At 33.5% G+C, this 16,845-nt stretch overlaps 1 protein-coding gene across 1 annotated transcript; it reads left to right on the forward strand.

Annotated features, from left to right (window-relative positions):
• Positions 1-203: 203 nt before the first annotated feature.
• On the forward strand, positions 204-4,576 carry LOC147410070 (geraniol 8-hydroxylase-like). Its single transcript, XM_086432261.1, has 3 exons — positions 204-777; positions 2,202-2,657; positions 3,838-4,576. Exons 1-3 carry the CDS (start codon positions 304-306, stop codon positions 4,450-4,452), a joined length of 1,545 nt encoding a protein of 514 aa, XP_086288387.1. The 5' UTR covers positions 204-303; the 3' UTR covers positions 4,453-4,576.
• The last annotated feature ends 12,269 nt before the right edge of the window (positions 4,577-16,845 follow it).

The raw sequence follows: 16,845 nt of genomic DNA on the forward strand, positions 1-16,845 counted from the left end.
GACACGTTAGACACATTTTAATTCCTTGTATTATAATTGACGTGGCATGCGTTGAGAAGTGGGAGGAGGGTTCCATTCCTCTAACCTGGGAGCACACAATCTGGATTCTTTATTTTATTCAAAAAAATGCGTTGTTTGAGTCTCCAACGATGAGGGTCTTATTGTGATTTCAGTTCACAAAATCTACTATAAAACCTCACCATCGCATCCACTATTGCAACACTGAACAATTGATACTTGGTTCACACTCACAAGTCTTTCTCTCTCTTCAAAGGAAAGGAGAAACAGATTGTTACAGTGTCGATGGACCAGTTCCATCCGCTTCTCTCAACCACCACCATTTACATCACCTCTGTTGCATTAATCGTCTCTTTCTTTCTCCTACGAAGTATCATCAACCATCGAAACTGGAGAAATGCTCCACCTGGGCCCACTGGATGGCCCATTCTTGGTTACCTTCCTTACCTATCTGATCGACTCCACGAAGATCTCTTCCACCTATCAAAGACCTATGGCCCACTCTTTAGCCTTCGAATGGGCCAGAAACCAGCCATTGTTGTATCCTCACCAGAGATCACACGTGAGATCTTAAAGCACAAGGACACAACGTTTTCTAGCCGTACGATCACTGAGGCTGTAAGATGTGTGACTTATGATGCGACGTCCCTCGTGTTTGTTCCATATAGTGCCAGGTGGCGGTTGCTACGTAAGATTCTGACTACTGAACTCTTCTCTTCTCGTGCTATCGAGCTCCTACAACCAGCACGCAAACAACAGGTTTGTTGAATGACCACTGACTTGTGATACAATGACGTTCTTGACGTGGCATCTGAACAAAACCATAGATCTTTTTTCTTGTGTATCTCGAAGAAAAAGATTTATGGTTCTTATAAGACACAAATATATATATAAACGTTGAAATAATTACAAAATGATGTTGTGCTGTAAGTAAAATTTGGCGTGCCAATAGAATCTCTTTTCTCTCAATTCTCAAGTAGTTCTAAGGGCGTTTGGGCCCACTAGATTGTCATATTAGCAATCCAATGCCGGAGCCTTCTAAGTTTTAATGAAAAACTCGAATTTAATAAAACATTTACAAAAACAATTGGGCAAAGTGTTGGAAATGGACGGCCAAACTCTCAAAATTTCATGTTGAAAAATAATTTTATTTTTTCTAATTTTTCTTTCTATAATAATTCTTAAAATAACTTATTATATTTCTGATACTAATTTCTAGAGATCAAAACAAGTTTTCTAGAGATCACTTTGCAGAGAATCTCGAGGAGCATACTATGGTGTTGACGAAAGGCTACAAATGTTTTGAGGCTCTTGTTTCTCTTTTTTTTCTCCCATCTAAGTTGAAGTTTGAGTCTGCTACGAAATTCCTAGAGATTCTTACAAATTTCCTAGGGATCAGTTTGGATCATGTCTCAGCAGTTGGTTGCACTAATAAAAAGGAGGCACGTTGGAAAAAAAAAGCCATATCTTGCATAATTTCCCCACGTGTCATTGAATTAGCGTATAAGACATCGATGCAGCATACACGATCCCGAGCAAAAATTTAGAGAATCTTCTCCAGATTGCGCAATTTTATTACGTACGGATGTATGACTAAATATTAGAAAGTTTTCACTCGGGTAATACTCGACAAACGGAACCATCTATATATCTTTTCATCGGGATACACAACAAAATTGTACAATTTAGGGAAGATTCTCGAAACTTTTACGCGCACTCGCAGTGCTGTTTCTTGGAGAAAAAGATTTGTCGTTATGTGCTCTTGCCACGTCATCTGCATACAGATCATGCTGTTTTGCAGGGTTGATTTTTCACGGTTATTTCCTTTTAGGTGTCCGTACGGAAACGCAGATAAAATTTCTCTCTACCATCCGCAGTTGATTGCAAGCCAGCTTACTGTCCACTCCTTTCGTGCCACGCATAATTCCTTTTTTTATTTTAGAGCCCACTTAACAAGAACATTTGACCTACCCACGTGGAATCACCAATCAATTTGATTTTAGATGTAATTGTTTTAAAAGTGGTGAGTGAAATACTGTCATGTTTGGTCCAATAAATTTTATTTGTTGATTAAATCAGAAAATCTTGAATGTTAAGGTGTAATGTGTAAATGAATTATTAATATTCGTCAATGACATCTGCTCCTTTTAAGATTTATGCAATTTTTTGTTATGTATTATTAGGTTCGAGGACTACTCACAACTCTGTACTCTGCTTGGAGGACTGAAACCCCAGTGAATATTGCAGACTCAACATATGTAGTGTCGGCGAACTTGGTAAGCAACCTAGTGTGCTCCAAGAGCTTATTCGATAACTCCAAGAAGGAAGGAAGAGAATTGAAGGAGATGGTGTGGGAGATATTGGAGGTAGTTGGTGCACCCAACCTCGCTGATTTGATCCCTTTCTTAAAGGTACTAGATCCACAAGGTTTGAAGAAGAGAGTTTGGAAAGTTGTGAAGAGATTCGACGAGTTCTTTGAGAAATTAATCGATGAGAGGTTGGAAGAAAGGAAGAAAGGTTTGAAGATGAATGAGAATGGGAGGTTGGACATGTTAGATGTGTTCTTGGATTATAAGAGTGAGAAGAAGGATGATGAGTTGAAGCAATTCTCTAGGGTTGACATCAAAGGGATGCTCTCTGTAAGTCTCTCCATACATACATACATGCATACATGCACAGGGGCAAAACCAGGATTTGGCTCATGTGGAGCAACCAAGAGTAGAAAAATAAATGTGGGGACAATTAAGAGTAATAAAAATAGTTGTGGGGATAACTAAGAGTGAATTTTTTTTTATTTTTTTGTGGGGGCAATAGTGGTAAATTTCTTTATTCGCCGCTAAAATCTGTCGCAATAGCACATTAATCCATAGAATTTGAATACTTTTGTGGGGGCAAGTGCCCCCATGGCCCCCACTCTAAATCTGCCCCTGCATACACACATATGCACATAGTCCAGACTATATAAGCACAACATCCACTGATTGTGAATTATCCTCGAGATAAATATAATTAGGATATGTATCATCAGGATATACATAAAATCCCAATCATATGTTGTGTTTACATGACGAGGATTGTTAGTTCTCGAGTCAATAGAACCAGCAGCCCCCCTCCCCTCTCCTTTCTCTATCTAGGATTTACTACTAACCCGAATCAAATGTCCCATCCAGTTTTTTTTGAAAGAGTCGTGATAATTTGACTCTCTTTTTTCTAGACGCCCCCATCACAAAATCATAGATCCTTTGCTTTGGAATACACAAGAAAAAGATATATGGTTCTGTGACTATCATGCCAGGGAGCATATGGTCTTTTTGAAATTTGACCTATGATCCTTCTAAGTTCCACGGGAATTTGTGATAAATTTGGTTCAATTTGTAACTAGTAAAACCGTCTTTGTGAGTGTTATCTTTTCTATGAAAATAAATGAAGGTAATTTCGAAAAAGACCGACCATGTGAACTTGCTAAGTTGGTTAAAGTTAGTAAGTGTTCATAGTTGACACCACGACTTGGGTATAGAACCAGCCTTCACCAATTAATTAGAGATAATAATTAAATTAAATTTTAAATAGACATTTATTTTTTAAAATTTGAGAAGAATTTGGGATTAAATTTTCAATTGAAAGATTATTGAATTAATCACGAATTTTGAAAAAATTGGCAACTTTGCTATGGTCCAACAAAGTTGAACCAAATCCCAATTGTGGTCAAACCAATTTAACAAATTTCAAATCCAATGATCGGTGAGATTTTAAAGCATTGCTCTCATTCGAACCAGCTACCATTTTACCACTAATAATGCAATTGGATTGGTTTTACAGGACATGTTCGTTGCAGGCACAGATACTTCTTCAAGCACTGTTGAATGGGGAATGACTGAAATCCTCAAAAAACCAGAAATCTATATGAAAATAATTGCCGAGTTGGACCAAGTGGTCGGAAAGAACCGATTTGTCGAAGAAACTGACATCCCTAAGCTAACCTACTTCCAAGCAGCTGTTAAAGAAGTCTTTAGGCTACACCCAGGCGTTCCACTCCTTATCCCTCGCCGCACGAATGAAGCATGTGAAGTGTACGGCTACCACGTGCCAAAGCATGCCATTGTCTTTGTGAATGTGTGGGGTATGGCCCGGGATCCCAATGTTTGGCCTGAACCATATGATTTCAAGCCCGAAAGGTTTCTTGGGTCTGATATTGATGTGAAGGGTCAAGATTTCGAGTTGTTGCCCTTCGGGACAGGAAGGAGATCGTGTGTTGGGATGCCACTTGGTCATCGTATGGTACATTATTCCTTAGCATCGTTACTTCATGCTTTTGAGTGGGATTTTTCCATGGATGTGTTGCAAGATACGAGTGAGAAGGTCGGGATTACTCTCCAAAAGGCCAAATCCTTGGTTGGAATTCCGAAACCTAGATTGTTGGATTCCCTATATTAATTAGAGTATTAGATTATGATGCATTGTAATAAAGTGTGTTGTGATACATCATATCAATATTCCACGTGCTGTTGGAAGGGTTTCCTATAGAAGGATGTTAAATGATAGTAGTTTTTTCTCACTATCTGCGAAGATGATAAAGAAATTAATATAGAACAATTGGTGACTTTTGGCCATTTCACCCATAAAAAGGAAAAGTAAGACTAGTCTTACTAACTAAGTTGGATTTGAAATCTTACTAAGGATCGTTGAATTCACCTTATGGCATCCAAATGCATGATTTGGTGCTATAGGGATGTAGCAAACAAATTTCTATGAACTTCGAAAAAAAAATTGTTTTTCACTATTGAATTTTAATTCTAAGTTTGGGAGGAGGATTGAAGTTCGGTAGTCATTCATTTTCAAAATCTTGGATCAAATCCTAAAAAAATTATTATTATTTATTTATTTTATTTGTTCCGAGCTTTTCTATGAAATTTAGAGAGCTATGGTGTTGGATTACAATTGTGGTAATTCATTTAAGCTCAATGACTCTTAGTAAGATTTGAAATCTTACTAAATTAGTTAGTAAGGAAAGTATTTAAAAAAAAAAAAAAAAAAAATCCTTTATGAAGTTTTCCATGTCTATGGAGCATCACCCACGGACATTATCATCTAAGTAAGCTGGTTAGCACCTTCATGACATGCCCCCACATTATGAGATGTGGTGCATGTTAACTAGTTGATATAAAATTATCAGTTTTAGTAAGTTAAATTGTTGTGTTCTAGGATTTCAAAATTGAGCAACTAATGACCAATAAACCACCTAATGGTAGAAAAATGATTATTCAAATAAAAAAATATTTATAATAATAATAAATAATAAAAAAAATCGATTTTAAAAGATTTGATTTGTGTTCGACGAGATGACTCCAACAAGTCAACTCGGTCACGAGGGTGTCCCTATGAGAGAGATGTGATTTAAAACCATGTTCACACATAAATTGGTTTTAAAACAAAAAAAATACAAAGAGATCCAAATTGAACCGGTTTCGAATCTATTCCAAATCAACAAGAATGATTTATGACTAAAAGAAAAAGTTCAATGTACGAACATGTTCAAACAATACAATTCAACAAGAGACCATGTATCTGCTAGAAATATTCTTACATGCCGTGTAGTCTTCTGACTCTAGAATCTCCATATCGATCAATACTTCAAAGAGTGTGTGACGATCTATAATGGCTGGTTTTGTACATTTGTACATGAGCTCTATAACAGTCTTAACCAAAAGGCTTTCATCGACATATCCAACACTCTTGCGTAGCTACAAACATAAGAACAAAGATGGGGTGAGTTACAAAAATATTACAAAGTCATTATACCATACCCATTAGAGGGTTAGTCCCGATCCCAGATTGTGTAGTATCAAGTCATTTAAAATCATTACAAAGCTGGAAATGTTGTCCTACTCAAAAGCTTTATCTGTCAAAACAAGATCAATGAAAGAGTACTTCGAGACCAGTTTACCCTCTTCAATTGATGGATAAAATTCTGTTATCCCATTTAGAGAGATTTTGGGTTTCAAATGTTTGTTTAGCAGTATGTTAGACGAATTTAATTCCTTGTAAAATATCGGTGTTTCTGTGTCATCAAGAAAATACTTCAACTCTCGAACAATGCCAATGCGGTTCCCATCCTAGTTTTCCAGGGTTCCCCCTAATCACTGTAATACATATAGATTATACTGTAGAGGGGAGAGAAAGCTGCATCTCTCTGAGGGAATATTGAGAGAGAGTATGACAACTCAAAATCCGAGTCTACAACCCGACTCATAACCTGTAAATCAGGATATAGATCTGAATATTGAAGGTCAGAAAATTATAAATCCTTTACAATATAAAATATGTGTGTGTGCGTGTGTGTGTTTTTTTTTTTTTTGTAAAAGTATTTCATAGTTAACACTTTAAAAATTAATTCTATATAATAGTCCATTCTAATAGTAAACATCAACAATCCAAAATGTATGATTTTATTCAATTACCGAGACACCTTGAAATGATGCATTCAATAAATCGTTAGATTCTCAACTGAAGAAAATATGAGAGAGAATTTTAGAAAATGTTGGCAAATATGTGTTGTCCAATTGTGGACAGACAAACCCATTTTAAATATATGATTACTGCGGATTACACGTTTAGTATTTTCACGAACGGTCAGTGGACTTGGAAAGCTAACACATAAACTTAAAAGTTTAGTGTTTTGACAATTTCTATAAAAGGAATATTTCTGAGAGAAAAAAAGGTTAAAACATAATCCATTTGCAAAGATAACAAAAATTTAGATTCTAATGGTTTATTTCAAAAAAACATCTAAAATTTAATACTTATCCAATTTTGATGATTTCTCTCATTTTAAAAAGATATTTTTTCAACCTCTATCAAATCACAATGATGGAATATTGTACAATTAATAGTTTATTTAATAAAATTTAATTTATATATGATATATTCCAAACTTGAAAATAAATAACAATTAAATATAATCTCAATCCATTAATTAAAGAAGTTAATAAGATCAATATTGTAATACCCCAAGTTTTAAATTTGTATCTCGAGGAAATAAAATAATAAAATTTTGAGAAAATTCTAAAAAAGGGACTTAGGGTTAAATACTCAAATTTTTTTCTATTTATTTTTAATAAAATCATATTTTTCAATTGGATTTAAAATGGCTAAAAACATACTTTAGCCTGTAAGCACAGTTGAATTCAAGTTCGGAGGGAAAAGTTATAAATCCTTGATTTTCGTGCTGAATAGGATCTAAAATGGTGAATTTTTGTTAGAGTGAGAATTTATAAAATCTAACTGCACCATTAGGTTCACAATGAAAAATTATAATGAATGGAGTACTCATTCCCCAATTTTCAAGTTTGAAAAGTCGAAATATCGCCAATAATATAAAAGAAAATGCCCATTTTGCCCTCAAGCGATTATAAATTAAAAAAACTTAAAGTTATTTTATTTCACTCTTTTTCTCCAATGACCCAAACCCCTAGCCGATTGAGAATCAAGGGTTTCATCACTCTTCTCTTTTAGATTCATCGAGAAAGAGCCATCGTTGAGCCTCGCCGAAGAAGAAGAAGTTGTTAGCGTCGACGTGCTCTATGTTCCTACCACCTTTGATCTTCGTTTCCTTTCTTCTTCCCCATTCTCCATCGAAAAACCATCCGCATACTTCGAGTTGATTCCTTCACATTCTATTTAAGGGTTTCATAGAACTAAAATTAGACTCATCTTCCATCGAAGAAGGGAAGGAAAACGTCATTTCCAAGATCTTTGCAAAATAATTACAACCAAACACACCCAACCTCGAATTTCGCATATCTAACTTTGACTTTTATTCTAACTCATCATTTTCAACAATCACAAACTTCGGTAAGGGACTCTCGATTCCTATTGGTAATCGTAGATTTCGAAAATTGCATTTAAGGTTTTTAACTAAACTTGTGATATGCTTTAAATTGTAGAATTCTTTGCGTTTATTTTCAAATCCGTGTGAGACCTATGTGTTGATGTGTTTTAATCGCATTTTACAACAAATTATACGTGGGTAGGATTATGTATCGAAGAACTATCGAAAATACCTGAAAAATTGGATGAAAATCCAATTTTGGCGAAATTGTACAGCTTGTTGTTGACGCCGCTGTCAAAATTTTTTTTGAACAGAAATGAAATGTTGTTTTTGTTTTGTTCTCCCCACAGCTTATATGTATTTTTTCAACTTTATTTTAATTAAAAATATTTAAGTAACAATTACTCTAAGTTTTTAATGAAATTAAGGGATTACCCCCCATTTGGAAACAATGGGAATGGTTTAAAAATCCAAGTCTCAAAGGATAAAAATCTAATTTTTTTGTTTTAAGAACAAAACGTAAATTTCAATGTTTTCATCAGATTTTGAAATCCGAATATATTTTACGTTACTTTGAATTAAACTATAAAAATTATGTGATGGCAATGCTTTTATTTAAGGCTTTCATTTTCAAAAATCCGTTTTCAATTTAAAGAACTTTGAAAAATCACTTTTCTGATAGTTAGCCAAATTTCCACCAAATTTTCATAGTTTTGACAGTTTGGTTTCCTATATTTGTCGGAATCCCGTTTAGATTAAATTATGATAGTTTCTCAGTTGAATTGTTGAAGGAATTTCAAAGTATGGAAAATTATTTCATATTCAATAAATTCATATTGACTTGATGAATACCGGAAGAGGAATTTTATGTTCAAAAAGTCAAAAAGTAAAAATACTAAAAAAAAAGGGATGGACTGGTAAAATGTAAGAATCACACTCGAGGGATGATGTTTATATTTTATATTGTTGTACTATGTGTCGATTGAAGAACATATATCCATAGGTAATTTACTTTCGGGTGCATATTTATTTACTTTTTGTTAGCGTTAATTTAATTTTTGTACTGTTATTTATTTTAGACCAGTGGGCCACAATTGCATGGTAGGAAATTAGATATCCATTCTCAACTCTGTAATATTAATTTATCTTTCGTTTTCAAAAAAAATGATATACATATATAATTATTTTGTGAACTGTTAAAGAGCTTGTAAATACTTGAAGAGATAGTCTGGCATATCACCCGAAGTGATATACTATCTTGGGATATATGATAGGGACAACTAAGCTCATATGTGGTATGGGACGTGTATAAAAGTGGAATCCAAGTTTATTCTTCTCTATCTTTACCGGTGAACTTGCAATGTAAAAATGGTCGTACTCGAATGAGAATGTATAATGAGAATCACATGCACACTTGATAAGCATAGACGAAGATGATTGGTCAATGATCACTAACAATCTATAGTAGTCAAACGTCTTGACGTATCGAAAAGAAACCCATTACTTACGATCTCATCAAACAACCACGTAGAAGGCTTGCAAATTATTTTTGCTGCCATATAGGACCAATTTTTCACTTCCTTCTCTCAATTTGTACTCACTAATAAGGGTTAAATTTTTGCAAAATTTCATAAGAAAATTTTCATAGAAAATTTATTTTTCAAAGATTTTCCCATTCAGAGAATTTAACACCTTTTAAAGAACCCTAAACCTAATCCCTTTTTCATTTTTTTATCTTCTCCAAGCCTCTATTTAAATTTTCCATTTCACTCATTACTCAAAGTTTCGATCGAACCAAATCCAATCGTTAAAAACCAAATTCAATTGATTTATTTTCTTTTCCAACTAGCAGTAACCACCTTCTATCAATCATGCCACCCAACTCCCAACTGCTCCACCCAACTCAGTCACGGTGCATCGGTTGCCTTAGGTCTCACTATGCCCAATTGTTCGAAAACTCTTTCATTTCCTTCACCCTTTCGAATCATGGCTCCAAAAACTTGATCAATATTTTTCTAAGAGGCATATTTGGATGCCTTCGATATTTCCCAAGGCCCATGGTTTCGCGATGAACTCTTCGCACATGGTTGGAGTCGTTTATTTTATCAAGGGATGAAACATTTGTCGATGAACTAGTCCAAGAATTTTATGATTCTTATATATTCGCCGATTCATCCGCTCTTTTGATCACCATCAATTTTTGTGGAATCATGATCACAATTGACGCTTTAGTTATTCACATGATTTTAGGAATCAGACTTGTGGAAAATGGTATGTGTGAGCCTGATTTTGGTTTCGATTACTATATCACATGCCTCGACCTCTCCAAGAAAAATATTCACATAAAAAATGACAGGTTGAAATCCAAGTGCCTTTATGAAAATCAATATCTCTGTTGGAGTTGGATCACAACCAATGTGCTCGGTATATAACATTCGACGGAGATGTATACCAAGCATCTCTACATCTTGCACACCATTCAGACACGTGACCCGACCTTTTGTCTAGTTCATTTTCTTATGGAGACACTGATCAATGTCATGACCAACTAAAGTCGATCATTTGCGTTACCTCATCTCGTCTATCTCATTCCTCAACGATAGATGGGTGTCCCGATGTTTGGTTTGATCACATATGGTAGCCTAAAGTGAATTATACTTGAAAGGGAAAAAAGGCTCTAAAGACTTGTATGTAGGGTTTCTGGGCCTTCGACATCAATGAGGATGAAAACAAAAGCCCCTATGGCTATAGACCCCCTAGAAGAAGAATTTGTTGAATAGCAACCTGAGGAGGACCAAACACCAAACCCAAACTTCGAGGATATTTCATGACTTGATTAGATGCCTCAAAAAGGGTACTGCAATGCCTTTGAAATTTTTTTTAAGGGACTTAAGAAGGTCGACCAACGCTATAAAGATCTGTAAATCGATCAACACTTGTTCATTGAGCAATAGAAATAGATAATAACCTATATTGAAGAATAGAAGGCATATGCGAGTGCACAAGTTGTTACGAGTTCAGGTTCAGATTATGGTGTATTTTCTTAGATTAGTTTTGTTTTCCTAGTTAGGATACTTTCTCTTTCATTGTTAGGTTTTCTATTCCTGTAAAACCTATCGATCATATGTATGTTATAAATTGTTCAATCCTTACAGATAAATTGTAACATCAATGCCAATTAATACCAAATTTATTTAAGGTTTGATCTAAACTTTTTTTTTTATTTTTATTGTTTCATATTGAGGACGGGGGTATTAGGGTTAGCTCATAATTGTATTGCATATTTTTCATCACAATTGCATTGTAATTTATTTTCAAGTTTTGAAAAAAGATGACTATTTAAAAAAATTATCACTTTTGAAATATTATCTTCAAACTCCTTGTATGTATTGTTGCCATGTGAATTTCAAAATTCAAGCTCATGTCCTAAATTTTTTTATCACACGTTCTTTTTATCCCTCATTAAGAAAATCATAAGATTAGTTTGAAAAATTCACGACACTTTTGATGGAATTACTGGAAAAATAAGATTTTAAAAAATAAGAGTTGACCCTCTTCTCTGTCTAAAGTTTTAGGAGAAATCGAGTTTAGTGAACTATGACTTTCTTGTCCTTTGATTGACAGGTTAGAAGAAAAATAGAACTGAGGTTAATATGACTTAGACAACAACCGTAAGATTAGATTTGGTACATTGAAAATGACTACCTATTTTTTTTATAAAGAACACAAAAAAATGGTGATTTATGAAAAAAGTTGAAAAATGTGAAAAAGAGCAAATCAAAACAAAAATACTTGAACTGAAAAAGTACAAAAATGAAAATAGCCCAATGAGATTAAATAAAGAGTCTCAGTAGGGTGAAAGTCATCAATAGTAAAGTTGTGAGTAAGTTGGAATATCACAGATAAAGTCCTTTAGAGGTATTAAAGTGAACATCCACACCTCTCACAATCTTAGACAATATGCTTAGTTTCTAGTTAGAACTTAGATAGAACTGATCATTTTTAGCAGTTAGGAGGTGAAATCTTGTTCTTGAAAAAGATATTACTTTAAAAATCAGAAAATTGCACAGGTACTCAAGTTATTTTTTTTATAAATTTTTTGCACTGAGGAATGGAAACTTAGAATTTTGCTCAAACATAAAGAACCTTTGACTGATTTCTGAAATGTTGTTATGTTCGCCTTACATAGTTTGATTTTGATTTTGGTACTTGCCTAAAGTGTTGGAATTTTGTGGGTATATTCACTACAAACCCTTACGAGTCATACTCGATTTCTAGGGGTAACCTAGGGGGTTTAAAGGCTTACTGCAATTGTTAAATGCAGTCGTGTAACCTACGAAGTAGTTTGTAATTTACTTTTTACTTAGTTTTTGCTCTAGATTAGCAAAATCTGGGTTTGGGGTGTGATTTGGGTCTAGAAAGTGGTTTCTTGAGCTCTAATTACATAGACTTTACGAGTAAATTATACACTAAATACCCTTATTAAATATAATTCATTGTTAGTCCATAATAATTATTGATTTCAATAAAATGATGTATTTTAAAACTACTTATGGTTATTTTCGTGTAATAGGAAAAAGTCGTAAATTATTGAAAATAAATTAGAAAAATCCGATTCATTCACTATGATCACGAATCGGAACAAAGTCAATTGACCAAGACCCAGACCAATTGGGCCCATATGGACTGCGGCACCTAGGTTGGGTACGGCGACGAGGTGAACATAGCATGTAATTCCTCGAGATTTGTAGAATACGTTGGCAACTAAAGATACTTCGTATTGATGTAGGATTTTGAAGTTATTGTGTTTACAAAAGGTTTTCAAACCCTAGAAACCCTAATATGATCTATATAAATAGGAGACCAGACCCGAGCTTAAAGATATCTAGAAAATTAGGAAATTTCTTTATCTTATGTTGTTTTTTAGTTTTTGCTTTTAGTAGCAACTTTGTAATCAAGGAGAATTCCACCGGTTTCAGAAGCAAAATCTATAAAGAAGATTTTTCTATTTTCTCATCTTAATTCTCCATTTTACTTTTATTTTATTTACTGTTTCTTGCGATGACCATCGGCTAGACCTCTATTAGAAAGGTCAATGAAGCTTGAACAAGATATTTTTGATTAATTTTAACTTGTTTTACATCACACATTATTGATTGATTGTGATATTTTCTTAAATAGGGATTATTAGATTTAATATTTAATCCTCTGATTTTAATGGTTTAAACTTAGATAAGTTCAAGCTAAACCATGCTTCATCAAGAAAGTTAAATATAATCTTCTAATTTTATCTTATTAAATTTATTCATAAATACCGGGATCATTATTTGGATTTAATAGTTTAGATTTTCCGATTCAACAATATTAGTTTTGTTGAGTGGATCGAGATAAAGAAAACAAGTTAAAATAATGAGATGGTTTGTTATGGTGGATTTGATTGATCTAATATTTATATTGCAATTATATTTCTTATTTTTCTCGTTATTACTAGTTAGCAATATTATTTCTGGAATTGTTTTAAATTGGTTACTTTGAATCCTGATCTATTGCAAGTTAAAAAGTAATCAGATTAACGTTGTCTCTTTGGATCGATCCTTGTTTGCCAAGGTTATTTAATTTTTTTTGCTATTTTCTATAGATTTAATTCCCAACGAACAAAAATCATAATCCTTGAGGAATTCCATCCATCTCCTATGTATCTAATTCAAGTCCCTTTCAATGAAAATATATTTCAAGCTCTTGTAATCAAAGGAAAACTCAAACTGCTCCCCATAAAGATAATGCCTCCAGATTTTTAATGCAAACACAATTGCAGCTAATTCTAGGTTGTGAGTGGGGTAATTCTACTCATGAGGTTTCAATTGACATGATGCATAAGCCACCACTTTACCTTGCCACATTAAGACACATCCTAGACCCTTCATCAAGGGATCGCTATGAATGGTAAATTCTTGCCCACTCAGTGGAGTAATCAACATTGGAGTTGATGTCAACCTTCTCTTCAATTCCTAAAATGATTCTTCCCATTGTGCATCCCATTCAAACTTTACTCATTTCCTAGTCAACTTAGTCAAAGGACCTTCAAGTCATGAGAATCCTTCCACAAACTAGCGATAATACCCTGCCAATCCCAAAAAGCATCGAATCTCAAACATGCTCTTCAATTGCTCCCATTTCATTATTGCTTATCTTTGCTGCGTCGATCGAAATACCTTTTTTTAGAAACGTAGCCAATAAACTTTACTTCTGACAGCCAGAATTCGCATTTATCGTGTTTTGTATACAAATGGTGTATCTCAAAGTTTGCAAAGTGATGCACATGTGCTCTTCATGTTCTTCCTTTGTGGTAGAGTCGATTGAAATGTCATCTATAAAGACCACCATGAAACGATCTAAGTAAGGTCAGAAGATCCGATTCATTAGGTCCATAAATGCTGCTAGAGCATTAATCAACCCAAAATGCACCACTAGAAATTCGTAATGCCCATAACGAGTTCTAAATGTGGTTTTTAAAATATCAGAATCCCTTACTCTCAATTGGGGATACCCTGTCCTTAGGTCCATCTTTGAGAAGTATTTTGTTCCCTTCAGTTGATCAAACAAATCTTTTATTCGCGGCAGTGGGTATTTATTCGTTATTGTTACCCAATTTAACTACCTATAATCAATGTAGAGACACAATGACCCATCTTTCTTCTTGACAAATAAAACTGGTGTTCCCCAAGGCGATACGCTAGGGCGAATGAACCCCTTCTCTTGAAGCTCTTTCAATTGACTATCCAACTCTCTTAACTCCAACAGAGCCATATGATAGGGAGAGATCAATATTGGGCTTATTCCTGGATATAAGTCAATATAGAATTTTATTTCTCTTTTTGGGGTTAATCTAGGAAGTTCCTTTAGAAAAAATCTGGAAAGTCTCTCTCTATAGATAGATCCTCCCTTTGACTACTTGGCTCTTCTTCTATAGATATACGGGCCATGATACTCAATAAGGTCTTGGTTCTCAATTGATTTGTTGGCTTGTGGGAGAAAGAAGCTTCTTTATCTCCAATGAAATGAAAAGTTGGATCATCCGGCACATGGAAGGTCATTTTCTTCTTAAAATAGTCCATCGAGACATGATGGGCTGCCAAGCAGTCCATGCCAAGGATAATATCACACTCACCTATATATAATAGAATCAGGTCAACTTCTAACTCTTGATCCATGATTTTAAGCAAACAAGATCGACATATTCTATTTGTCTCTACTCCACTTCCCATTGGAGTGCTACACACAAGACATATATTAAGGGTTATCATTCCAAGCCCAAAATATTAATATATGTTTTGGGACCCCAAGTTATTTGACTTAGAAAACTTCCTTCCACTCGAGGGAAAATCGACCAACTTGTAATTTTGAACAAACTCCCTAAATCTCCTCATTTTCGTTGTTAACCTTGATCCACTAAACTTTTCAAATGAAAAACGGATGACATTGAAATCTCCCCCAAGACAGCATGACTTTCCTCAAAATGCATTCACACCACTTAACTCCTCCCAAAATTGAGATTTTTTCTAATTCTTGGAGGGACCATAGACTCTTGAAAAGATCCATTAATAATCACTATCCACAACACTGCAAATAATGGAAGACAAAAAAATTCTAAAAACGTTCCCTCCACGAGGACACAACCCCTATCCCAAAGCACAATAATACTCCTTGCTATCCCATTTAATGGAATAAAACACCAACTATTCTCCCCACTGCCTCAAATCTTACTAAGCAACTTCTGGTCAACCTACTCTAATTTTGATTCCTGGAAGGTAACTATTTGAGGTTTCACAATATGAATCATAGATTTTATCACCAACCTTTTCCTTCTATCATTTAAGCCCCTAACATTCCATGATGAAATCTTAAACGTCATTAAAAACCAATTTTCTTCTCCCTTGTCCATTTTCTATGGAAGCCCTTGACTCCACAAGCAATTGGATAAGGAAAAGAATATATAATAATAGTAAATTAAAAAATAAATAATAATAATAATAATAATAATAATAATAAAACTTATATTACTATTTTATTATAGTAATGAGAAAAGAATATATAATAATAAAATGCATAATAATAAATACTTATAAAATTAAAAATAATTAAACCTATATTATTATACAATAAATAATAATAATAATAAAAGAACTTATATTACTATTTTATTATAGTAATCAAAAAAGAAAATATAATAAACATAAATAAATAAAAATAATTATTAATAATAATAAAATCTATATTATTATTTTATTACAATAATAAGAAAAGAACAGGTAATAAAAAAATAATAATAAAACCTATTTTTCTAATTCTTTTAACAATGAGAAAAATAATTAATAATTAATAAATAATTAAAATTTGAAAAAAAAAAGAATTTATCTTCAACCTCAAGTAGAAAATATGTGTTTGTTTGATTATTAATGTACATGGTAATATGATATTTAGAGGTTTATCTATAAAATTTTATTAATAATTTTTTACTTAATTAATATTATTGGAATATGGTGATCCTCATATGACAAAAAATATCATTTGACAATTTTTATATATGTAAGAGTAATTTAGTCAATTTGTTAGAATCCAACAATTATAAACTATCATGTAACGAACAAGTTTCTATTGGAAATAGTTTCCCTGGCTCTAGGCTTATGCTTTTCCTAAAAGACAAAGCCTGAAGTTGGAATTGGAAGCTGCATAGAAGAGACCCTTAGATAGTGATTGGATATAATGGTATTTATATCAATTTATATTAGGTCGTGTTTGTTTGCGTTATTTTTTAGTGCTTATTGCTGAAAAAAATTAAATTCAACACTTTTTGTTAAAATAGCACGTTTGTTTACTCTATATTTTCAGCGTTTATTGCTGAAAATAAGTGAAAAAAATTCAGCACTATTTTGATGCTGAAAAAAAATGCTGAAGCAGTAAGCACTTCGTTTTTTTCGACACGGACAAGTATGCCTTTC

This window comes from Akebia trifoliata, chromosome 2 (assembly GCF_017979445.1).
Source record: "Akebia trifoliata isolate Shusen 1 chromosome 2, ASM1797944v1, whole genome shotgun sequence".
Taxonomy (NCBI): Eukaryota; Viridiplantae; Streptophyta; class Magnoliopsida; order Ranunculales; family Lardizabalaceae; genus Akebia; species Akebia trifoliata.

Excerpts from the sequence above, each read along its gene's own strand:
- LOC147410070 (XM_086432261.1), top strand. The coding sequence starts at position 304 with ATGGACCAGTTCCATCCGCTTCTCTCAACCACCACCATTTACATCACC. Across the intron at positions 778-2,201 it reads AACCAGCACGCAAACAACAG|GTTCGAGGACTACTCACAAC; the intron begins GTTTGTTGAATG and ends ATGTATTATTAG. Across the intron at positions 2,658-3,837 it reads ACATCAAAGGGATGCTCTCT|GACATGTTCGTTGCAGGCAC; the intron begins GTAAGTCTCTCC and ends TTGGTTTTACAG.